At 40.0% G+C, this 26,713-nt stretch overlaps 1 protein-coding gene and 1 non-coding gene across 2 annotated transcripts in view; both read right to left on the bottom strand.

Moving 5' to 3' along the window:
- Positions 1 to 26,713, bottom strand: part of CSNK1G1 (casein kinase 1 gamma 1) — a 177,186-nt gene that overhangs the window by 32,751 nt on the left and 117,722 nt on the right. Inside the window, exons 6-9 of the mRNA XM_041731455.1 lie at positions 14,323 to 14,474; positions 12,216 to 12,450; positions 7,327 to 7,412; positions 5,235 to 5,319 (exon numbers count right to left, since the gene is read on the bottom strand). Of these exons, the coding sequence (XP_041587389.1) occupies positions 5,235 to 5,319; positions 7,327 to 7,412; positions 12,216 to 12,450; positions 14,323 to 14,474 (558 nt within the window). The remainder of the gene's footprint in view (positions 1 to 5,234; positions 5,320 to 7,326; positions 7,413 to 12,215; positions 12,451 to 14,322; positions 14,475 to 26,713) is intronic.
- On the bottom strand, positions 14,209 to 14,313 carry LOC121485956. The gene has a single exon (XR_005986454.1). It is a non-coding gene; the product is annotated as a U6 spliceosomal RNA (small nuclear RNA).

The raw sequence follows: 26,713 nt of genomic DNA, 5'->3' as shown, positions 1-26,713 counted from the left end.
TTTCCATCCAGCCCAGCATTCAGGCACTTCATCAAATGGCTCCAAGGTATCTTCCTAGCCTTTTTTCCTTTATTCATACTATATATTTTAGTAAAATAAACCAGATAACCTGTTGCTCATTATTCTTTTTGCTTGGAATGCCTCTTTCATTCCCACATTACTCTTCCAAGAGCACTACAAAAGCAGCTTCTTTCATGAAACTGTTGTGCTCAGACTAGATGAAAGGTCTTCCAATCTCTGATGATGATAATTTGAAGCTTGGGATGTTTCTCTGTTCTGCCTTGTGTTATAGTTATCTGGCTACTTGGCAAATCTGCTTGTCAGTTGAGGACAAAGATTCCCTACTTATCTTGGTACCCCCTAGGGCATACTTGCACAGAGCAGGTCCTCAGCTAGACTTATTTAATAGAAATTGTTGACAAAAAGTTAGCTGCCCTGAAAGTGAGGTTAATACATGTCAATATCTCTCAAAGAGAAACTTAACTTTCTTCTTTTGCTGATTTTAAAATTGAAAAGAATCAGTCTAAAAAAGAACATTCTGATTTCAATTCCTAGAGTCATGTAAGGGACCTATTTAACAGCAATTTTTCTTAAGAATAAAAAACAAAACCCCCAACACATAAGAAGACAACCCTAAAGATGGAACAAAAGTAGAGACCACAGCTCAAGACACAGTGTAAAGGTAGAAGAGACATCAGAAAAACATTTAGCCATAGGGCACAGTGCAGAAAGAATTCTACCCAGCAAGGATTCAGAATCCTGCTGGGAGGGAGGTATAAAATTTGCATTAATGTGGGGATATTCAATCCCTTAGCAGCCATAGGATACTAAAAAAACCCTAAAAGAAAAAAAAAAAAAAAACAGAGAGAATTTCAAGATTCAATTCTTCAAAAAGCAGCTTATTATTGCTTTGCAGATAAGATTTCCTAATTACACAGACTGGTTTAATGACCCTTCACTTAAAAGTACACTGAAAATCACTACTTTTACTCAGACGCTAGGTATGACTGACTTTTTCACCTTGACCATCCAGGTTTTTTTTTTCTTTTTTCTTTTTTTAAAGATTTATTTATTTATTTATCATAGACAGAGAGAGAGGCAGAGAGAGACACAGGCAGAGGGAGAAGCAGGCTCCATGCCGGGAGCCTGACGTGAGACTCACGTGGGACTCGATCCCGGGACTCCAAGATCGTGCCCTAGGCCAAAGGCAGGCACTAAACCGCTGAGCCACCCAGGGATCCCCGACAATCCAGGTTTTCAACATCTCTTCTTCCTCCTACTTTTTTCCCTCCTGCTTTTAAAATCTATTCAAAATAGCAATGTTGATTAAGAATTCACTGAGGCAGAAACGACAAGCGAAACTAAAGGAAATAAATACCTATTTTAGTTTGAAATATTCTGAAAACATGAGTGGGCAGATATGCTGACTTCACTGACTACTTAAATGATTTTTTTCTTTCCATATATTTTCTATTTAAATGTGCCTTTCATCATAAGGAATATAACTTCATCACAGAATAGTTTGGAAAAATATTATCCACAATATTATCAGTTGCAACACTATTTCTGTTAATAAATTGGCATTATCTCCTCTCGCTGATTTTTTTCATTTTCCCTTCCCCTGAGGGGAAACAAGATGTATTTCTAATTTTGCAATATGATTTCTTCATTCTACAAACCATAAACATTTTCAGTTGCCACAAGTTTTCCAAATATTATTTTAAATGGCTACATAATATTCCACTGAATAAGTGCACTGTAACTCACTTTATTATAGCCCAGTTTATTCGATAAAAGATTTTTTTTTTTAAGATTTATTTATTTATGATAGACACAGAGAGAGAGAGAGAGAGGCAGAGACACAGGAGGAGGGAGAAGCAGGCCATGCCGGGAGCCCGACGTGGGACTCGATCCCGGGACTCCAGGATCGCACCCTGGGCCAAAGGCAGACACTAAACCGCTGAGCCACCCAGGGATCCCCTCGATAAAAGATTTGAAAGGGATCCATAACACTTCCTTTAGGATTAGATAGATGGATCGTTTCTAAATCTGTTTCAAATCACATTGCAACAATTTTATGCACATAACTTAATCTAGATCTTGGGTTGTTTTATTATGATTGATTCAAAATACTAAGATTTTTCTATCAGAAAGAACAGTAACTTCATCCAATTACCTTCTGGAAAATTTGTAACAATTTGCAGAGTCCAGAGCAATGTATGAGAGTGGCAGTTTGTGCACTCAGCTATACTTTTAACAAGGGAGGGCAAAGGAGAAAAACTGCAGAAGTCAACAGTACTCTGTTGTCAAATCAGAGGTCAGTCAAATCATAATTCTTAGCCAACTACTTTGATTCAAGTATATAACTATGGACCCAATTAGTGTACATGATTGCTAACCCCCACCTTTTTGCCTATCTACTCTCTCTTTTAGCTACTAATACATAGATTTCCTTTCTTTATACTTTTTCTTTTTTTTTTTTTTTAAATTTTTATTTATGTATTATAGTCACAGAGACAGAGAGAGAGGCAGAGGGAGAAGCAGGCTCAATGCACCGGGAGCCCGATGTGGGATTCGATCCCGGGTCTCCAGGATCGCGCCCTGGGCCAAAGGCAGGCGCCAAACCGCTGCGCCACCCAGGGATCCCTATACTTTTTTTTCTTACCAAGCCATTTTGTACAAGTATATACTTATGGTGAGTCTATCTGTTATTTGTATATACTTCACTTTACCTATATGTGTATGTATTTCTTTTTTCTTTTTTTTTTTTTTTAATTTTATTTATTTATGATAGGCACACAGTGAGAGAGAGAGAAGCAGAGACACAGGCAGAGGGAGAAGCAGGCTCCATGCACCGGGAGCCCGACGTGGGATTCGATCCCGGGTCTCCAGGATCGCGCCCTGGGCCAAAGGCAGGCGCCAAACCGCTGCGCCACCCAGGGATCCCATGTGTATGTATTTCTATGTGCTATGTGGTTTCATATGTACATCTGAGATAAATGTTTTTGCATTTTTTATAAAAATATCCATGAATATTAAAAAGTGAGGTCAGAGGTGAGGACAACAAGCTAATTTGATAGGTGATAATGACTGTGTGTGTGTGTCTGTGCGCGCATGTGTATCTGTTTATTTATCTTTATTTATCTAACTAGGGTCCTCAGTTATATCTTAGCAATGTGCAGTTGACTCTTGAACAACATTGAGGTTAGGTGCATTGGCCACCATGAAGTCAAAAACCCCCATATAACTTTTGACTCCCCCCAAATTTAACTACTAATAGCCTACTGGTGACCAGAATCCTTACCAGTAATATAAACAGTCAATAAACACATATTTTGTATGTTACATGTACTATATGCTGTACTTACAGTAAGGCTAACATACTATATACTGTACTTACAATAAAGCTAGAAAAAATGTTACTAGGAAAATCAAGAAAGAATACATTTACAGTATTGTACTATATTTATTGAAAAAATCCACATATAAGTAGACCCACACCTCTCAAACCTGTGTTGTTCAAGGGTCAATTATATATGATATAAAGATGAAAGTCATCATTTTACTTCCCAATCAGTGACCCCTTTCTTTAAATGTTGTCAGATTTGTTGATTTTTGTGTGTTTGCCTCTCCTGTCTTCAGGCTGAGGGAAGCCTCTCACACTGACCACTAGTTTTTCAAACTATGAACACTGAAGGACGGATGACATGGTCTTCTCTGGAGTGGCCTAAAGCAAAGCTGAGTCTTCACTACACTATCTCAGATATTGGCAAGTTCTAGAATTAACCTGGGAACAGGGGCAAAAGGGGGAAGAGAGGTGCCAGTTTATGCCCACGTCAGCTGAAGTCCAAATTACTTTCTTTCTTTCTATCTATCTATCTATCTATCTATCTATCTATCTATCTATTTATTTATGACACACACACATAGAGGCAGAGGGAGAAGCAAGTTCCATACAGGGAGCCCTATGTGGGACTCGATCCCCAGTCTCCAGGATCACGCCCTGGGCCGAAGGCAAGCGCTGAACTGCCGAGCCACCCAGGCATCCCTTACCCACTCTTCATAACCTACCAAGCCATTTTGTACAAGTATATACTTATGGTGAGTCTATCTGTTATTTGTATATACTTCACTTTACCTATATGTGTATGTATTCTTTTTTCTTTTTTTAAAGATTTATTTATTTATGATAGACACAGAGAGAGAGAGAGAGAGAGAGAGGCAGAGACACAGGAGGAGGGAGAAGCAGGCTCCATGCACCGGGAGCCCGACGTGGGATTCGATCCCGGGTCTCCAGGATCGCGCCCTGGGCCAAAGGCAGAACACTAAAACCGCTGAGCCACCCAGGGATCCCTATACTTTTTTTTCTTACCAAGCCATTTTGTACAAGTATATACTTATGGTGAGTCTATCTGTTATTTGTATATACTTCACTTTACCTATATGTGTATGTATTCTTTTTTCTTTTTTTAAAGATTTATTTATTTATGATAGACACAGAGAGAGAGAGAGAGGCAGAGACACAGGAGGAGGGAGAAGCAGGCTCCATGCACCGGGAGCCCGACGTGGGATTCGATCCCGGGTCTCCAGGATCGCGCCCTGGGCCAAGGCAGGCGCCAAAACCGCTGCGCACCCAGGGATCCCTATACTTTTTTTTCTTACCAAGCCATTTTGTACAAGTATATACTTATGGTGAGTCTATCTGTTATTTGTATATACTTCACTTTACCTATATGTGTATGTATTCTTTTTTCTTTTTTTTTTCTTTTTTCTTTTTTTTTTTTTAAATTTTTATTTATGTATTATAGTCACAGAGACAGAGAGAGAGGCAGAGACACAGGAGGAGGGAGAAGCAGGCTCCATGCACCGGGAGCCCGATGTGGGATTCGATCCCGGGTCTCCAGGATCGCGCCCTGGGCCAAAGGCAGGCGCCAAAACCGCTGCGCCACCCAGGGATCCCTATACTTTTTTTTCTTACCAAGCCATTTTGTACAAGTATATACTTATGGTGAGTCTATCTGTTATTTGTATATACTTCACTTTACCTATATGTGTATGTATTCTTTTTTCTTTATGGCCCAAGTGAAAGTGATAAAACCTGTCTTGGTCTAAATGACAATAAAAGGAAATGTGAATTTTCTGGAGAGCACCCTTATCTAGAGATACCAAGTCATGGTCTCCACCTACTTCAGCGCTTCAGTCACACTGGCTGGACTGTCCTTCTAGCATCCTACCTGGAAAGTTTTCACAGAGAGCTTCAATGGGAGTGTTCCTTTTGGTGTCACCAATTTTTTGATATCTCTCTTTTAATGTATCAGCCTGTAGAGTAGAGAGAGAAAGTTATTTGGAAAGAGGTACCAAGTATGGGAGGTCTAATACGTTTGGGGACGTGATGGTTGTTTAACTCAAACTCGCAAGATTTGCTATTTTCAGTCTTTTTTTTTTTAATTTTTTTTATTTATGATAGTCACAGAGAGAGAGAGAGAGGCAGAGACACAGGCGGAGGGAGAAGCAGGCTCCATGCACCGGGAGCCCGATGTGGGACTCGATCCCGGGTCTCCAGGATCGCACCCTGGGCCAAAGGCAGGCGCCAAACCGCTGTGCCACCCAGGGATCCCCTTCAGTCTTCTTTCTAATAAATAAGAAACGTAGTAGAGATGATGTACTTAACATCTGCTCTGTTCTGGAAGGTTTTCCTTCTAAGTATATTTAGTTCAGATAAACCCAATCAAATGTAATGAGACGAGTGGCTAGAATAACAAAGTAAAAATATCATATGGCAGTATTTTCAAAAGGTTCAAAAGTGATTCAGCCTTCCCCCTCTTAGATCAGTTCTATGATAAGATAAAAAAAATACTGCTAATCCAAGCGGGGGCAGACAGATAGATAGCTCGACAGAATATTTACTGTGAAGCTGAACAGAAAAAAAGAATAAGCAGTAGAAAAACATGCCTTTCCACAGTGTGCTTCCAGAGGGAAAAGTGTTATCTATGATAGAGGCATGGCTACAGGACAGGTTTGATATATGTCAGTGGTTCAAAACAGCCAGGTCTGGTTTGCTCAGGATTATAGACAGAAGGCTCCTGGAGCTTGGACCAACATGGTCTCAAGGGATTCTCGTGAGGCTCTCCCTAGCCTGCTGCACCCAGCTTTAAGGAATAGTGTTCTAAAGTAAGTTGGAGGAATTTTAGATCTACGACTGCCACTAAAATGATTTGTGGACCATGGGAAAGTTTTGAACAATTATTAATACACAAATGCATTGTTTGGCTATGTGATGAGCAAAGAGAGTGTGAAACTCTTATCTGACAGCTATTAATACCAATGAGAAGACATATATATGACTAGGAGAAGACTAGGAGGTGTTAGGAGAGGAATTTAAGAGGAAAGAAATAAAATCTTCCTAAAGGGAAGGGGCAAAAGATTTACTTTTCAGGACAACAGACCAGAAAGCACAGCAAATGAATCATCCTGTCCTTCTGTAGGGAGAGAGGGGGGGGGTTAGGGGTGTAGAGGTACCCCAAACTATTGATTTAGTTTTTTTCCATACTAACTAACACGTTGAAATAAATTACAACTCAAAAATATGTCTCACATTTAACTATCTAATGGGACTTAAAATGGCTGAGAGGCTCACCATTTCTTACTCTAACTAGCCAGAGGCATGAAGTAATTGCAGTGGTTATAATTATTACCAAGAGTTACCTTGAACACAAATGCACTGTACCGATACCTAACTATGGAAGGCTATTTAAACTACATGCTTCATAAGGAATGGCTAATGTCTACATGGGCATTTACTGAATAAAACATGTGAAATATAACATTAAACCTTCATTTTTGTTTTAGTTCAGGTGGGCCCTTAGCCTACAGAGGATGAACAAATATTTTCTAGTTCTCCTTAGGGGCACACCCAGCCCTGCAGGCCTTGCTGGTAAAATGTGTAGCAGCTGCTGTCATCAATTTGTTCCAGAAATTCCCTAGCACACTGGGAACACTCTTCCTGCTACATAATGGTAGTGGAGGAGGAAAGTGACACAGAGAAAAGCAGCACTGCCAAGGCTGGGAGGGAACAAGGGAAGAGATTATGGAAAACCCCAAAACAAGGAAGAAGGATTCAGAAGGGGAAGACCACAAACGTAGGTAAACCAGAGCTCCCAAAGCCCAGGGGAGCATTTACAATAGACTGATGTGACTAGTCCCTGCTTCTCATCTCTAGCCAACCCATCTTCCCGACTGTGCTTCTTAGAGACATCGAGTCAGCAACCCCTCCATTAACAACTGCATATTGAAACAAAGCCCTCTGCTGAACACTTTTAAGGATACCTTGAGTCCTTGCCAGGGTAGGCTGCCTCGAAGGAAATACATGAACATATGGCCTAGGGCTTCCAAATCATCCCGCCGGCTTTGCTCTAAAAGGGAAGACAAATCACACATTATGTTTGCAGTTATTAAAGCAGAAAGGGGTTCAAAACCGAGTAATCCCTTCAGAAACCCTTCTGCTCTGGAAAGGCTCTGCTTACTCATTCTTTGTGCAGCTAAACCAGGGATAGTATTTTAGATCAAAACCAAAAAACTTTATGTACTTCCTTTGCTGTCACTGGCAAGTAAATAGCAAGGGAAAAGAGCAAATCCTAAACTGAAACCAAATCCAAATCACTAAATGGTGAGTAACCACCCCTTAGTCATTGCTGTCACCTTCCTGAAAGTCAGGTAATTTAAAAGAAATTATATGAAGATATATTTTCACATATATGGACTACAGTTACCCTTTGGGTACCATCACAGAAAGTGAGAAGCAGATTAAGTAGCTAAAACTTTTAAACAGTCCATTCTGGGATCCCTAGGTGGCTCAGCGGGTATCCCTGGGTAGCTCAGCGTTTTAGCACCTGCCTTTGGCCCAGGGTGTGATCCTGGAGTCCCAGGATCAAGTCTCACATTGGGCTCCCTGCATGGAGCCTGCTTCTCCCTCTGTGTCTCTGCCTCTCTCTCTCTTTCTGTGTGTCTCTCATGAATAAATAAAATCTTAAAAATAAAATAAAATAAAAATAAACAGTCCATTTTGGCTAGGCCTGCAGAGACACAAGCTGTAGAATGCCTAGCACACATGGCTAGTACTTTTAATTCATCATAAAAATTAACAAAATTTAGTTTGCCATAAACAAACATCAATGTAGAATCTCAGCTTCAATCCATCTGTACCATGTTCCATAGCCACCCTAAGAAAAATTTAAAATTTATTTCGGGAGGTGCCCTTTATGGGCACATAAAACAGGATCCCCATATTCTGGGGCCTTATCATGTAAAACCAGCTGTTAGATTTTTCTTTCTTTTCTTTTAACTGGAAAGACTAAGATGGCAAAGAACTGAAGAATATTTAATAAAAAATGTCATTTCATCTCAGAAAACATCCACTACCATTATTGGCAGAATGAATGTAAGTAGTACATGCCCCTCTATTCCTTATTTGCCACTTATGGCTCACCTCAGACATCTTATGTGTTTATGTCTCCAAATGAAGTTTAGGGTTTTATCAAGAGAAATTAGAGAGACAAGACTAAGGGGCTACTCTACACTCAATCACGCTTTGTGTAGGAAGGAAAAATCGAAGAGGCAGGGAGGCAGGGAAAGCTACTCAGCTCAAAATACAAAAGTACAATATGTTTAAGGACTGCCTCCAATTATGGGAAATGTGCATGAAAAAGAGTGAATAGAACTCTACAGGGCAGAGGAGGAAAGAAAAGGCAACTTTCTAAATTGCAGTTTGAAAACGGTTTTTGGCAAGGTGGTCAAGTATTGGGAAAAAAAGGGAGGCACACTGACTAGAGAGAAATAACAAAAATGAGTGGATGCACATCAATTGAAATGGTCTTAAAAAGAATGAAATAAAACAGCAAGACCAACAGAAGCTTTTGTCTACACGCTTGCCTGAGATTTGCAACAAATTTTATATATAATTGAAAACAAAAAGCCATTAGATGAAAAGAGTTTGTTAGCAGAACCTAAAGACACACAAATAAAAAAGAAAGTACAAGCAGGGTGAGTTGAGGCCTCCTACAAAGCAGGGCAGATAGAGAACCCACACCCTGCAGTTTCTCACACTGTATCACACCTACTCATTGCCTTTCCATTTTTATATCCACTTCCTGTAACAAGAGGCCCCCTTGATAATAAAAATTCACTGGACAAATGGTTGCATTTTGTCAGTTGAGCACTAGAGGGCAAAACTCTCCACATTTTCAATGCCGATCAGCATTTGAGAAAAAAGCCCAACTTCTCTCCATAGTAAAGCCCATTATAAAATGTGTTTTTGTTTTTTTTTTAATTAAAACCATCCACACCTAAACCCCCTGGAATAACTAATAAAATAGTTTTCCAAATACTGAGGACTATGAAAAATAGCTGTGGAAATTATAATCATAGGAAGATCAATGGCTCCTGAGTCAGGTTATCTAGCTCCTGGCAGATTCTTTCCATTAATTGATCCATGTGAAATTAAGCATAGCCAAGTCATGTACTTTGGGCTGCAATCCACTCATCTGAAAATAAAGTGGTTGATTTAGATAATCTGAAAAGTAATTTTCCAGTTCTAAAATTCTAAAGTAATTAATCTATGATAATTTGAGCCATTAATAATTAATCTATAATTTAATCCTTCTACCCCTCAATAAAAAGGTGAAGAGTCATGCTTTATTTCCATACTTCTTTAAAAACTTCACATTCATATAATTCAGTATTTCCACATGCCCTCATTTTTTTCATGAAGAAAGATTTTTTTATTTTTTTTTTTTGTTGTTGTTTTTTTTAGAAGAAAGGTTTTAATATGAGTGGGACCAGTAGCACCTAGAATTCTTCACACCATAAAAGCCTGGTTTCAGCCATTCAAAAAGATGCTTGGTTTACATGTGTCACACATCCCTGATTCTAGGTCAAATATACTTTGCTGGAAGAAAGGGGCTAGGTGCCCCATTGTTCTCATCCTAACCTCAATTGTTAGAGAATACAAAATAGGCTACCTTAATCAGCTAGAAGGTAGCTAATCTAATGTAGTCATGTCAAGTTTGGGAGGCTGCTTCCCTTATTCTCCCTCACAAAATTAACAGGCAATTTACTCCAAGGCACTTGAAGATACACTTCTTTTTATTTTTTAAAAGATTTTATTTATTTATGCATGAGAGACATATATAGAGAGAGGCAGAGACACAGGCAGAGGGAGAAGCAGGCTCCATGCAGGGAGCCGGATATGGGACTCAATCCCGGGTCTCCAGGATCCCACCCTGGGCTGAAGGTGGTGCTAAACCGCTGAGTCACGGGGGGCTGTCCACACTTCTCTTCTTCATTACAACATAGAGAATGCTACACATTTAAAAACCAGTATGATTGGAATTCTTATGGAAACCTCTATGCTTTGAGACCCTGACCAGAGTTTAAAGGGCATGTGAAAACCATCAATATGTATTCTCTGTAATATGGAGAGGACAAAATACAGTGACAGGTTTAATGTGACCTGGAAAACTCTGGAACTCAGGAAGTTCAAGCTTGGAGATAAACTCAAAAGTTCCAACAGCAATAGCTACACCAAGAGATGAAAGAACCCAGTCTGATGACCATGTGTACTTGAAACATATTTTATCAAATAAATATATAGCGACCATTTTGAGTCTTTGCTACTATGATGCACTATGCTAAACACTTTACATGCATTATCAGAATCCTATAGTATAAGGTACTATTATCATACTCATTTCATAGATGAGATAACTGAGGCTAAGAGAAGAACGTTACTGGACCAAAATCACATAGCTTTAAGTGCAGGAGCCACGATTTGCATCCCTTCTTCATAACCATTACCTTGTACCTTGTACAAATATAACACAGACACCCATCCCTTGTCTCTTCTTGCCTTTCCTGACAAGAATTATAAAATCAGAACACGAATTGCTGTACCTAGGAAGCAGGCATTAGAACAACTTCTACAGTCTGTCAGTTAAACCAAAAAATCATGCCTTTACTATTTACGACAGTCTGTCTCTTAGTAAAAAGGAAGGAAAAGGGAATACTGAACACTATGCAAGAGATCTGTGTTACGTATACTACCCATTCAACCCACAAAACACATCCTTATGAAATACTACTTTCATTTTACAGATAAGTTTCAGGAAGATTAAGCAACTTCTCCAAAATGACACAGATAGTAAGTGGCAGAGGACCTTCTGGTCTAATCTTAAAATATTACATTTAGTTAAGTGAGGATTTCCATATGGTTACCAAAAAAATCCTGACAGCCTTTATGATTTCAATTCAAGTTATAACACTTTGTAATATAATTTTCACTCTTTACTAACACTAGAATCCTCATCTGAATACCTAGGCAGTTTACTCAATAAGGCAACCTTGCAGCCATTTAAAACACTTATTAGTGTACAAAAATTCATTAATATCTTAACACCCAATATAATTAGTATGGAACTTGAAAATATTATTCTGCTTATATGTCTACTTTACTCTCAAGAGTGGTGATTTTCAAACATTTTAAAAAATCACTGTGGAACCTCTTCTACTATAGAATCTTCCAAGGAAGGCCAATATATAAAATAGATAAAAAGGGAAGTTTTTCTGGAGAAGCTAGTGAGGGGCTGAGGGTCTTGTCTATTTGGCCTTCCTTAGGCTTCTCTTTAAATATTCTCCTCTGGACTAGTTCCTCTAACAAGTAAGGCTTCCTGCCTTGATTAGAGCTTTTAGCAAAGATTGTCTATCTTGAAAAAAAGGCAAGACTCATATATTTTCAGTGAATAAGACATAGGCTTTTCCTCAAAGCCATTATTCCTGGAATTATGCACAGTGACCAAAAGCAGAGTCCATGTTTTAGGGACACACTCTTCCCCAATACAGATACCAACCAGCACAATGTCCTTTCAGAACTGTCATATATGGAGTCATTCATCTGTAAACACCAAATTTATCACTAGACTTACTAAAATGCTATCATCTTAATACAATAATTCAAGTACCCACAATACTGAGAAACTAAGTTGTCAACAGGATACTTAGGAAAGTCACTAATTTACCACTTTAGTTTCTCTAGTATAAAAAGCACTTGCCTTGTGAAGCAATAAGAATCACAAGTCGTAATGCACCATGAGGAAAAAAGTAGCATTGGAATAAAAGGTTATCTTAGGGACCCGCCCTTTTCATGAAGCAGAAAATAAACACACCTTTGCCAAGATGTGTGTTGATAGACATATATCTTGCAGTTCCAGTTAAACTTTTGTGCTCCCTATAAGGTATGTGTTTTTTGGTTTCAGGGTCAATGTATTCCTTGGCCAGTCCAAAATCTATAATGTGTATAACATGCTCTTTCTTATTGCCTTGTCGGCCAATCAGGAAGTTCTCTGGCTTCACATCTCGGTAAATCAGATTCTTTGAATGCACATATTCCATTCGAGAAAGCTAAAAGAGAAAAAACATCAATGAAAATACTCTAAAGAAGTTTATTGAAAAAAAAACATCAAAATGTGTTTTCTTTTATCAGTCCAAGGTTATAACACTGAAATAAAAATAAAACTCATTTCTTCTTCACCACCCAGTCACTTCATGCTTATAAACCAGTAAATATTCTCTGATACAAAGATATACATAATATCCAGATAAATGAAAACAGGACTGCACTGTTCAGCTAAAATATATAGTTTTACCTCATAATGTTACAATTTATAAATGATGGATGGAATTAGGTGTTTTTAGGGTACTTTAGAAAATACGCGTTTGAGAGGCAATAGTATGCCCAGCCAGGACTAGTGTTAGTGGCCTCTGGAGACAGGTGCCACTGCCACATGCACCTCCTGCCCACACCTTCCTATCCTCAGTCAGACAGGACTCCCCAGCCTAGTTCTCTCTGTTGCAAAAATATGGGAAGTGAGGTCCAGAGAAGTTAGTAATGGACCGATTTCATAAAGCTAATTAGCAGCAGAGGTAGAAGTGTAGTTTTTATGTGAAAATAAACCGAGCCCCAAATGATAATCATAAAATTGTTTCAGGGGCATCCGGGTGGCCAACTGATAAGTGGCCAACTCTTGATTTCTGCTCAGGTCATGATCTCAGGGTCCTGGGATTGAGCCCCATGTTGGGCTCTGTGCAGTGGGGAGTCTGCTCGGGGATTCTCTATCTCCCTCTCCTTCTGTCCCTCCTCCTGCTCACATGCACATGTGTGCTCTAAAATAAATAAATCTTTTAAAAAGTTATCTCACATTTCATTAGGTTTTATTTCCATCTATGATACTTTTCTACTTAGCACAGAAAGAGAACTCAGGCATCTGAATTTGGGACTCAAAAGTCAAGGTCAAGGTCAACTTTCTAACATTTCCAATCTTTTACTGTAAAGTGCATGAGACCATCATCATTTCAGACCAATAAAGATGCATTTGCATCTTCCTCTAAGGGGCTGACAAAATACTCAAAGGAAATGCCTTAACTGCTCTTGAACTGGCACTGGTGTGTAATCTGGTTGGAGTAACAGAGCTGTCTCTTCAGCTCTACCAGTGTCTGTGAGAAATGGAGGCCAGAGAACTAACACAGGCTCTTGGTCACACATCTTGGGAATCTGATTGTTAGGGCAGTGGGTTACATCACCAATCCTTTCTTGGATGCAAGGGTGAGGGGAGAGTACAGTACCTTACAGCCATGTGTTTAAAACCTATAAATAGGGATCCCTGGGTGGCGCAGCGCTTTGGCGCCTGCCTTTGGCCCAGGGCGTGATCCTGGAGACCCGGGATCGAGTCCCACGTCAGGCTCCCGGTGCATGGAGCCTGCTTATCCCTCTGCCTATGTCTCTGCCTCTCTCTCTCTCTCTCTCTCTCTCTATGACTATCATAAATTAAAAAAAAAATAAAAAAAAAAATAAAACCTATAAATAAAACATCAAGGAAATTACTTGCATTTGTACAATTTCACCTAATCATCCTCTTTCTTCTCAATCTAAATTATATGCTTCCACTTCAGTTAAGGGCAGGGTGTTGCTCCAAGGTGCAAATTCTTAAAATAGAGCACACAAAAGATACACTGTGACTTCTCTAGGTTAACCCTTTTTGCCCGGCCTCCTTTCTAGAATGTCATCAATCCTCTGAGCATGCATTCACCAGGTGTCACTACAACTGAGAAAGCACTAAAAGGGGCACAAGGATGTAGCTGGGGAACCCATCTGTCTTTCTGCAGAATAGCAATGCCCACTTACCAATTGCACGTCATCCTTGTACAGGGGCCATGCTAGTCTCTGTACCGTTTCAATTTTAGTATATGTGCTGTTAAAGTGAGCACCCCACTTACCAATTGGATGGCTATCATCAACACCGTCTTCAAAGTAAAAGTTCGGTCACAGAGGTCAAACAAATCCTCCAGGCTCGGGCCGAGGAGCTCCAGCACCATGGCATTGTATTTCCCACATGGTCCAAAGTAATACACCTGTGGCAGACCTTCACCTGCAAGCAGGGAAGAGATGGGGTACAGAGTGGGGGACACAAAACCCAAAATATGAGGTCGCTCCATCAGCACCGAGTAGACAGACAGAAAGTGCAATTTGTGAGATGTCCATTTTCTTTCACAGTCCTCCTGGAGAACCAGAACTAAGCACAGCAGCTTCAAAGGGAACTAATAATGGGCAGGAAAGGCGAGCCGCTGCACAATGGCCTCAAATAAGCAGCTATTTTATACCAGAGTGACAAAGGTATTTCCACTGCTGTATAAGACAGAGAATGGTTCCTGATCCATTACTGGATCAGAGCATAAACTATTCTCCCCCAAGGAGGCCTGAAAGTGCACAGTTATAAAAGGTTCAAAAGACAGCTCACTGTGCTCAAAGGCCAGCCCAACCGGCCCTGTGGCATTAGCTGTGGTTTCCTCTGTGCTCCCTATGCTTACTGCCAACGGCACACGTAGCTGTTTGCAGCTGGCGCCCCAAGAGAACTTGGACTGAGGGTTGAGGTCACAGAGGGTGCAGCCTGACCCTCTTCTCACAGGCAGTCTCTGTACTTTCCTGTTTTCTATCAGCTGGGGCAAAGTCAACACACAGGGTTTGGTTACTGGTAAGTAATTCTGAAAGGAAGGGGTGTGTGTGGTGGGGGAGACAAGGCTGGGCTTTCCCCAGATTTGAAATTCATAGCTCTGAGGTGCCAAAATCTAGACTTTCTCACCTAAGTGGCAACTTGCGAATGAATTTCCTTTTTGAAGTGTATTGTAAATATGAAGCATTCAGCAAATATGTGTTAAATGGCACCATGTGAACAGTAGATACGAACAAGACTACAGAACATTTTAAAAATCTGTTCTCGAGCAGAAGCACTTCCATCTTACACATTTATGTATACCGTGGTGTGCAGTTGCTTCTGCCTACAAGTTTTTTAGACAACATTCTCTCCATCTCTCTCTTAATATGTACAGCAGGATATAAGCAGAGGTGATTCTCTCTGCTATAATCTGAAGGCTTGGGTCCTGCCTCTCCCTCCCCAAATTCCTATGTTGATAACCTAATGCCCAATGTGATGGTTTTAAGAGGTGAGGCCTAGGGGTGACTGAGTGGCTTAGTGGTTGATTGTCTGCCTTTTGCTCAGGTTGGGATCCCAGGGTCCTGGAATGGAGTCCCGCAGCAGGCTCCCCGCGGGGAGCCTATGTCTCTGCCTCTCTCATGAATAAATACATAAAATCTTAAAAAAAAAAAAAAAAAAAAAGAGGTAGGCCTTTGGGGAGTAATTAGATCATGAGGGTTCTAAGAACTCTCGGGACTAAGATTTGTGCCCTTATAAAAGAAACCCTAGAGTGCTCCCTAGCCCCTTCCACCATGTGAGGACACAGCAAAAAGGCAGAAGAGGGTCTCTGCCAGAACCTGTGATCAACACCTGATCTTGGACTGTGAGAAAGACATTTCTGACTTTATAGAGCCACCCAGTCTATGATATTTTGTTACAGCAGCCCAAAGAGACTTAGACAATATCTGAGACTTAAACCTCTAGCCCAGCATCCCCATCCTTATCCCCAGGAGAAATCTGGTCTATCTGGAGTTGGTGAACGTCGTTGCTATGCCATGTATTTCATGCCTCTCTCTTGTGCTGCTGGCATCTCTCTTGTTCCATCTAGGTATGAAGCAACTTCAGTGTTTTGATATGTTCATCCCTAGCTCATACCATCGAATGTAGTATACTCTGCTCCTGCCAGCTCCATAAATATCCACTGAATTGTCCTTGTGGTTGTTTCGATTCTCCCTATCTCTAAAAGGAAACAAGATTCAATTTGAAATGTCTTTTTCTCCCCTGTTGTTCTGATTTCATTTTTCAGTTTGTTTAAAGTACACAAAACTTAACACCTGTTCCCAATTAGTCCTGCTGAAAAACCAAAGCAGAACACCATCATAGAGAGTCCCTACTTTTATTAATCAGACATTTGGGAGAGGCTAGTTTAGGGACCTTTCAAATTTATATCTTACATAATAGTTTTTGATGTCACTAAAATTTGATTTTCCTAAATATTACATTCTTCAAAACAACTTTGTGGCAGATCTGTTAGTTGCCTGCCCAGTGTCCATTCTCTCCTCCCCTCCTTACTTAGTAAGAAAACTTCTAATCACTGGAATAGCAACCTTCCCAGTTATAACTTTCCAGCCTCCCTTGATAACAGGAATGACCAGTGAGGTAGAAGCAAAAATTGCTGGATAAGTGGTTCTAGAAAAGCTCTTTCATGGTAGCTGACACAATTTGGAGGTATGCTCTCCTCTGATGATGGCTCAAGCTCCAGCAGCCATTTAGAACCACCAGACACTTTGAGGATATCAGACAGTGCCAAGAATGAATGGAACAAAAAAGAAAAAAGTGAGTCCCTGTTGACGGTGAAGTAATCAGTAGTGTTGGACTTCCCTTTCCACTGGACTTTTTAATCTAAAAAAATAAATAAATAAATTTCTACCTTGACTGAACTGTTATTTGGATCTTTTTTCATAGCCAAATCTAATCCTAATTAATAAACATATTATTCTTTTAATTGGTTAAATTGCTAATCTGGGCCCAATATCTTCCTTCTGAAGTACAAGCTAGAAGTCAGGCCTGCTTAGAAATATAATACTGACATAACTTCCTAGACTTGCTGACAATACTTAAGGATCAGTTTAAATGAGACAAATGATCATTTATTCTTGACAATCTTTGTCTTGTTTCTGACAAATCTAGGCATCTCTTGTCAGAAATTTCCATGTTTACTAAGAAGTCACAAAAGCATTTGGGGTAATGTCTATAATTTCTAACTATGAGTTCTATCACTCATAACTCCGCCCTAGTACCTTCAAAGATGTGAGGTGTTCCTGCTGGCTGCATTTTGCTCCTTGTATTAAATAACGTGACACTTCACAATACTCTGACAGGCTTCAGATGCTCAGGACAACTTCTAGATTCCTGAGTAGCTTGCAGCTTTTCTCAAAGATGGACTAGATTTAAGATACTGTTGTAGGAAGGGCTCAAGTCAGTCTTTGATCTAGTATTTGGTTCTGCTACCAACCCTGAAAATTTTTTCATGTATAAAAAGGAGGGGTTTAGACTGGTTTTCTTTTATTTTTTTTTTTAAGATTTTATTTATTTATTCATGAGAGACACACAAAGACAGAGAGAGAGGCAGAGACACAGGCAGAGGAGAAGCAAGCTCCATGCAGGGAGCCCGATGTCGGACTCGATCCTGGGTCTCCAGGATCACGCGCTAAGCTGTAGGCAGCGCTAAACCACTGAGCAACCAGGGCTGCCCTGGTTTCCTTTTAAAACCAAAATCCTGACAATAGCTAGGATTTCCTTCTAGCTACCTTCTAGGTTCCTCTTTGTAAAGCCATAGAACCCATATGAATGAAGTATGCCTCCATCTTATACAGAATATATGTGGGTCAAATTAGAATGTAAGCTGGTAGTGGTAGTCAACTGGAAATGTGTCTCTTGAAAATACCTCCAAAACTTTAAAAAACAGATGCAGTGACTTCACTTCAAAACTACTAAACCCGAACTTATGGTAGTGGATGTAAGCATGATTCCACAAGTCATTTTGAAGTGTGACCTTAGCTGAAAACTCTGTATCTAGAAGGTAGAAATAAAGGGCACTGCAATGTTTTATGACCAATACATATATTATGAAGACTCAGAAAACATTCAGAGTTTTGAAAGAGATCAGTCTCTTTCAAAAGTTCTTTCACATCAGAATATCCAGACTTAATATATTTTAACGGGAATCATTTTAAGGCTATTTAAAAGACTTGTCTGTTTAGTTTCTTAGGTATTGACAGAAAACGTGCCAAATATAAAAGTCTCTTTGGGAGATGGAGCCATAATTTATTAGAATTATCTGTACAGGAAGATGCCCACGCAAGTTCCATTCTGTGCCTAGTTTTTCACATGACTTCCCATAAGTGGCCAGTACTGGTGATGAAAGACATGGACATAAGCCCACTAAGAAAGTCTATCTCTTTGGTCAGAGATTAGCACATGCCAATGACTTATCCTGGGCTGCATTTAAATGAGAAATCCTGTATGTGCTATTTCACTTTTCTTCTGCAGAGCCATCTTGAATTCACTGCTCAAGAGATCTTTAATCAATCAACATTATGCTGTGAAATCCTTTAATAAGACTGGGGGGCGGGGGAGGCCAGAGCCCTAAATGCAACACAGCTATAAATGTGGTAAACAAGGTACTTCTTGGAAGTAAATATGAAGTACTGAGATGAGAATGAAGTGAGAGAGGTGGGCAAGGCAGACATCTAATGAAGTCTTTGATCCATGATATCTCAGAAACTAAGGGAGTTTAATAATCTCTCATCTGCTTTGAAATAAATCATGAATAAGATCTCCTTCCTAGGGATCCCTGGGTGGCGCAGCGGTTTGGCGCCTGCCTTTGGCCCAGGGCGCGATCCTGGAGACCCGGGATCGAATCCCACATCGGGCTCCCGGTGCATGGAGCCTGCTTCTCTCCCTCTGCCTATGTCTCTGCCTCTCTCTCTCTCTCTCTCTCTCTCTCTGTGTGACTATCATAAGTAAATAAAAATTAAAAAAAAAAAAGATCTCCTTCCTAAATTGGTCAACTGAATAAAAGACTGGAAATTAAAGAAGTAAATCCTGAATTTTCTCCCTGAAAAATTTCTAAAAGATTTCATCCTATGCTGTTTATAGCCACAGGTTAAATCTCTTATAAACCAAAACTGCAAAAATAAATAAATAAATAAATAAATAAATAAATAAATAAATAAATAAATAAAATAAATAAAATAAAATAAACAAAAATAAAAATAAAAAAATAAACCAAAACTGCAAGGTTAGGTATACCCTGCACATGCTATCTTGTACATTTTTGCAGGGTACTTTGAAACACCTTTCCCATCCATCGATAACAAATTCTTATAAATCCTGCTGGACATGAGGCTCACACATGTATCAAGTCGCACAGAACAGGAAGTGAGATGCACAACATGACAGCTAATTTTCAGTCTGTCATAAATTTAACTTGGGTTAAACACACCAAACCAAGGATAATGGCTTCTTTATCATCTAAAGTGTTAGCTAAAAAGATTCCATAAAGCATTATGAACAGTAACTACTCTAAGTAGAGATATTTTTAAATGCACATCAGGCTGAGAACTGAAATAGAATCACCTCGAAGCTTTTGGCAATTTGATCACATTATTGCCTAATAATTAGCCTTTCACTCTTTTTGAAAAACTAAATTACCTAGCTGTGAAGCAAGTTCAACTAAGTCCCATACCTATATTAATATCTGGATGTAAAAAATAACACCTATATTAATATTTCCATAAAAAATAAGCATACATAGATGATGACTGCATCTGAAATCAGGGCTGGAGAAAACCTTTAAGAACATAATGACCTTGGCAGTTCTCTTCTTTTGTTTACACAGTTTGATTTTTTAATTTTTCCAGAAAATAGGACAGTTTTTCTCCAAAACTTAACTGTCTCATGGTAGTTGTCTTCTAGCACAACTACTGCATGTTCTTTAGTGTCAGTCAGTGATCAGGAAATTACTGTTTACATGGGGAATTATCATCAGGATTAATGATGATATTAAACAAGTCCACTTAACAAGAAAGCAGATAGAATAGGGAAATAAACAGGATGGTATTCCATAAGAAGTAAAAGGTGAAAATAAAAACAGCCTTTAAAACTCAGAAAATAACTCTATAAATGCCTCTTTACAGTATGAATCAGTTCACATATGAATCTATTCAAAATGCTGGCTTAATAAAAAAAAACCAAAAAACTTAAACAAAAAACGAAAACAAAGCTCCAGCTAGACCTAGAATTAAGGAATCAGGATTGCTTTGTCCTGTAACAAAAAATGTTTTATAATCATCTTGTTCACAGGCCACTTGGGAATTTGAATATTGCTAAACATATGCTGCTAACATGAGCTCAAATTTGTATGGTTGGGAAAGAGAAGATGAAGAAAGGCAAGAGCAGATGAAAAATCTCACATTCCTGAGCCCAAAAATTGTGCATTTATAGTTTCTGTATTACACACACACAATTACCAAGGCCTTGAGCCTCAAAGCATGTTCAAAGTTGTATTCATCCAAAGGAGCCAGGAAAGAAAACCTAAGGTGGGAGAACAGATTTTTTTCTGTAATAGCACCTAAGATAAACCTGTTTAAAAATGTGTTGTGTATTGGGCTTGGGTGGGGTATCTTCTGTCTTTGCAAAAAGACTAACTTAGCTCAGAACTGGTAAAAACTTACAGGACAAAAACCCAGTCTCTGAAAAATTTGCACTTTCTTTAGTATTGCATTCACAGTTCCTATGATTAAGTTATAGATACAGAATATCTACTGAGTTTCAAATGCTAAAAAGAGATATCCAATTCTTTTTTTTTTTTTTTTTTTAATGATAGTCACACACACACAGAGAGAGAGGCAGAGACACAGGTAGAAAGCTACACATAAACAAATGCTTCCCCTCTCTCAAAAAAGCACCTGCTCAGGACGCCTGGGTTGCTCAGTGTTCAGCGTCTTCATTCGGCTCAGGGCGTGATCCTGGAGTCCCAGGATGGAGTCCCACATTGGGTTCCACAAAGGGAGCCTGCTTCTCCCTCAGTGTTTCTCTGATGCTCTCTCTGTATCTCTCACATATAAATAAAATCTTTAAAAAAAGTACCTGCCCACCCAAAGAGATTAAATGACCAACAAAATGAGTCATCTGAGGGATCCCTGGGTGGCGCAGCGGTTTAGCGCCTGCCTTTGGCCCAGGGCGTGATCCTGGAGACCTGGGATCGAATCCCACGTCAGGCTCCCGGTGCATGGAGCCTGCTTCTCCCTCTGCCTGTGTCTCTGCCTCTCTCTCTCTCTCTCTCTGTGTGACTATCATTCATAAATAAATAAATAAATAAATAAAAGAGTCATCTGAGCCATTTAATGTGCAAAGGTAGTCTGATGACATCTTCATAGCCCTTTCTTCTCCTACATTGTTCATTTTATAGACCAGTTCTTTACTTTGGTCCAGGCTAACTCGGAATTACATGGTCTTTTCCTTATGTAAGCAGCCCTTTTCTGTTACTTGAAACTCACAGTCATCCTATGAAGAAAACAGGACAACTAATTCATTCCATTTTACACATGAGTTGGAGACCCAGACATGTGTGACCCTTCCTAGGTAACAGGGCACCCAAGTAACACCACCAGATCTCTGGACTCCAGATTCACTACTTTCTTCTTCCATTACGTTGCCTACATCTCAGTCTCTGTTCTCCTTCCCATTCCATTCATGTGGCTGCCAAAGTTATTTTCTACACTCCCTATCCTACCTCTTCCAAACCACATGCTTTTTTTGGTTAACATTTACTTTTTCTAGCAAATCTCTGTCACTCTTCTAGGATATAAATCCCTTGCCATATTACAAAAGCAGCTTAATTTGTCCTATCTTTTCCCTGGGTTCCCATTATTTTTATATCAGCTCCATGAATACCATCCTTTCAGCTTTCCCGTCATACATCCAGCTTCTATAGTTCTTGAGCTCTGTCAATTCCAGTCCCTGGTCCAGAAGAGGGGCAACCTGGGGCATTACTTTTTAAATTATGAAAGTGATATATACACATTCAAACAATCAAATATAACAGCAACCAAAAACAGTACAGGAATATATGAAGAAAAAGTATTCACATCCATAACAGATTAGACACATTGACATAATGAAGAATACTTTTCTGCAACTTCATTTTTAATTTAATATTATATAGTAGGCATTTTTTCTTGTCATCTCATGAATATATCTCATTCATTTTTTTAAAGATTTTATTTATTTATTCATGAGAGACAGAGAGAGAGAGAGAGAGAGAGAGGCAGAGACACAGGTAGAGACAGAAGCAAGCTCCATGCAGAGAGCTCGACGTGGGACTCGATCCCTGGTCTCCAGGATCACGCCCTGGGCTGAAGGCGGCACTAAACTACTGAGCCACCCGGGCTGCTCTATCTCATTCATTTTAACAGACACAGAGTAACCCACCCTATGATCTATTACATTTAAGTTTTTGTTAGTACTGATGGACATTTAGGTTGCATCTATATGATCTGGTGTTAGAATTAGACATAGTGAACTATTGCTTTGGCTGGCCTGCATCCTTTCTTCCTCTGATAACACCACTTGACTCTTCCAGTGGGGAAGCACCATTTCCTTGATACTACCTCATATCGTTAAAGTGGGGTCAATTCATTTCCCACTGCCATTCCAAGGATATGACTCAAGCCAGGTAAATCAAAATATTCTATCCCCCTGCCTTGGGGAACTGGGTCAAGGATGGGAGCTTGACCCATGCCAGTACAATAAGAGTCAACTCTAGGACTTTTGTGGAACAACAGAGAAAGAGGACAATTCCTCCCCACCTCTGCCTTCCCCTCATTGCTAAACTGGAAGGAGCTTAGCCTGGAGCTACCAGAGACTAACTACTACATGAAAACAGGGAGACTACCTATGAGAATGAAACACAGAGAAAGCAAAGCTGAGAGAAATAGAGACAGATAAATATGTTTCATAACCTGAGGATTGAGGACAGTGTTGGTCCTGGATCTGGCCTGCCTGAGGTGAGAATATTGCTGGACTTATCAGTTCCAAGTTCTTCCCATCTCCTTGACACATCCCTACCCTCACCCCCAAGTGAGCCTGAACTCTATCATCTGAAAATGAAACGAATCTAGACAAATATGCAAATAATATAGCAAAAATCCTTGTGCCTACATTTTGGGACACAAAAATGTATCTCTCTCTCTTTTTAAAAAGATTTTATTTATTCATTCATGAGAGAGAGAAAGGCAGAGACACAGGCAGAGGGAGAAGCAGGCTCCATGCAGGGAGCCCAACATGGGACTCGATCCCGGGTCTCCAGGATCCCACCCTGGGCTGAAGACGGCGCCAAACCGCTGAGCCACCAGGGCTGCCCAATACAAATGTATCTTGAGGGTAAAGTCCCTTAAGAAAAAATGTTGAGTCAAGAGGCATGCATATTTAATATATGCATATATTTATATATTTCACTATATAGCACCAAATTGCCAAAGATCTAAATCCTCGCCTGTTATCATGAGACAGAGAGAGAGAGAGAGAGAGGCAGAGACACAGGTAGAGACAGAAGCAAGCTCCATGCAGAGAGCTCGACGTGGGACTCGATCCCTGGTCTCCAGGATCACGCCCTGGGCTGAAGGCGGCACTAAACTACTGAGCCACCCGGGCTGCTCTATCTCATTCATTTTAACAGACACAGAGTAACCCCACCCTATGATCTATTACATTTAAGTTTTTGTTAGTACTGATGGACATTTAGGTTGCATCTATATGATCTGGTGTTAGAATTAGACATAGTGAACTATTGCTTTGGCTGGCCTGCATCCTTTCTTCCTCTGATAACACCACTTGACTCTTCCAGTGGGGAAGCACCATTTCCTTGATACTACCTCATATCGTTAAAGTGGGGTCAATTCATTTCCCACTGCCATTCCAAGGATATGACTCAAGCCAGGTAAATCAAAATATTCTATCCCCCTGCCTTGGGGAACTGGGTCAAGGATGGGAGCTTGACCCATGCCAGTACAATAAGAGTCAACTCTAGGACTTTTGTGGAACAACAGAGAAAGAGGACAATTCCTCCCCACCTCTGCCTTCCCCTCATTGCTAAACTGGAAGGAGCTTAGCCTGGAGCTACCAGAGACTAACTACTACATGAAAACAGGGAGACTACCTATGAGAATGAAACACAGAGAAAGCAAAGCTGAGAGAAATAGAGACAGATAAATATGTTTCATAACCTGAGGATTGAGGACAGTGTTGGTCCTGGATCTGGCCTGCCTGAGGTGAGAATATTGCTGGACTTATCAGTTCCAAGTTCTTCCCATCTCCTTGACACATCCCTACCCTCACCCCCAAGTGAGCCTGAACTCTATCATCTGAAAATGAAACGAATCTAGACAAATATGCAAATAATATAGCAAAAATCCTTGTGCCTACATTTTGGGACACAAAAATGTATCTCTCTCTCTTTTTTAAAAAGATTTTATTTATTCATTCATGAGAGAGAGAAAGGCAGAGACACAGGCAGAGGGAGAAGCAGGCTCCATGCAGGGAGCCCAACATGGGACTCGATCCCGGGTCTCCAGGATCCCACCCTGGGCTGAAGACGGCGCCAAACCGCTGAGCCACCAGGGCTGCCCAATACAAATGTATCTTGAGGGTAAAGTCCCTTAAGAAAAAATGTTGAGTCAAGAGGCATGCATATTTAATATATGCATATATTTATATATTTCACTATATATCACCAAATTGCCAAAGATCTAAATCCTCGCCTGTCCCTGGTGTATCACTAGTTCTGGGCCTATTTTATTTTTTTATTTAAAAAATATTTTATTTATTTATTCATGAGAGACACAGAGGGAGAGGGAGAGGGAGAGGGAGAGGGGGAGAGAAAGAGAGAGAGAGAGAGAGGCAGAGACAGAGGCAGAGGGAGAAGCAGGCTCCATGCAGAGAGCCCAATGTAGGACTCCATCCCAGGATCCCGGATCACACCCTGAGCCAAAGGCAGATGCCTAACCGCTGAGCCATCCAGGCATCCCCTGAGCCTATTTTAAATACAAGTCATATTGCTCATCTAGGCCCACGGAGTATTTAAAAATGCTTTCAGAACCTGCCCTGATGGGAGGTTATGAAGAGTTTTTATACAGGTTCTCCCACTTAATCCAAACAAGTAATACCAAATTAATCCAAACAAGTAATACCAAACTATAGGTATTACTATTCTCATTTTATCGGTAAGGTAATTGATCTGAAGTGACTTGCTCAGGTCATATAATGAGTAGTACAGTCAAGACCTCCAAGTTTCAGGCTCTCTTATTATATCACATGTATGTATCTGTGCTCAAGTTCACACATATCTAGGGTGGCAGTAAGTTCTACTGGGATGCATTACTTTGATAGGAGATTAGCTGATTTTGTAGAGATTCAGTAAAACATGGCCTGTATATGAACCTAATGGACAACCATGAGATACTAATGATATTGATACGTTATAAACACAAGCTATAAAGAAAGAGTAATATTTCCCTTATGAAAGCACAGGTAAGATTGCAAAAGTGCAAAAGTGCTATTTTCCTAATACAATTACCAAGGAGTCAATCTTCAAATGAAGCCTATTAATAAATTAAACATACATATCATTTAGGAATTCAGAAGGCAACTTGGCAAATGCTTAGAATAACACAGAAAGTATAAAAAAAAAAGCAGAAGAAAGTATAAAAAAAAAAGCAGATTAGCATTTGTTTTCATTAACTTTGGGCCCATTTAACAAATTGTTCTCAGAAGTTCTCTGATTAAAACAACAAAACAAAACCCACTAAGGCATACAGTCTAATCACAGCAAAGAAACAGAATGTCCCCTATTACTGAACTCTGTTAATATTGTAAAGCCCTTCCTTAAACAACAAAATAGCCCTGGGAGAATAAAGAACCAAGTGCTACCCTCATTTTCTGCACGGAAATGCAGAGGTTAAGTGGCTTGCCACAGAACAACCAGTCAATGTAACAGATGCTACAACCTGCCATTCTTTTCTCATTTGAGCCTTCACCCAAATCTCTCTCCAGTCAGAGCAGATGTGACCTGATGGTACATTCAAGATGACCTTATAATTCTGGTCACTGAGGAAGCACGAAGACTTATAAGGAAGCAAAGTGAACTCATTTATCTTACTGATTTTCAGCAAGTCTGAGGAATAAGTGCTACAATGTTCCTGCTTCCAGTTTCAAATTCAATTAAGTTCAAAGAGTCTGGTGGTGAGTCTGCCCATTCATCCAACATCACAAGTGAGAACAGAGTGCTACAGGGACAGTAGAGAGGGGCATCTAACCTTGACCGAAGGGGATGGGACAGGCTTCACAGAGTAAGGGCCATGGGGTAGTCTTGAAGGGTGGTTAAGAGCTGATCAGGCTGGAGGAGACAGAATGAATCCTGCTGGCTGAGAAAGCAACAAGCATATAGGAGCTAAAGGCACTGAACTGAAAGCATAGAGGCCAAAGGTCTCTCAAATTAGAAAAACTAAGAGTATTTTGCTCTCTCCTGGAGTTCCTTTTAATTCTGAACCACCAGTTGGTTTAATGAATGTCTCTAAAAATTATGGCTGAGGTCATCAATGAAGTTGAAGAGGCAGCAATAGTGGAGTAAATAA

This window comes from Vulpes lagopus, chromosome 2 (genome assembly GCF_018345385.1).
Source record: "Vulpes lagopus strain Blue_001 chromosome 2, ASM1834538v1, whole genome shotgun sequence".
Classification (NCBI taxonomy): domain Eukaryota; kingdom Metazoa; phylum Chordata; class Mammalia; order Carnivora; family Canidae; genus Vulpes; species Vulpes lagopus.
The sequence above is the reverse complement of the archived record's forward strand: the minus strand, read 5'-3'. Positions and strand labels throughout refer to the sequence as shown.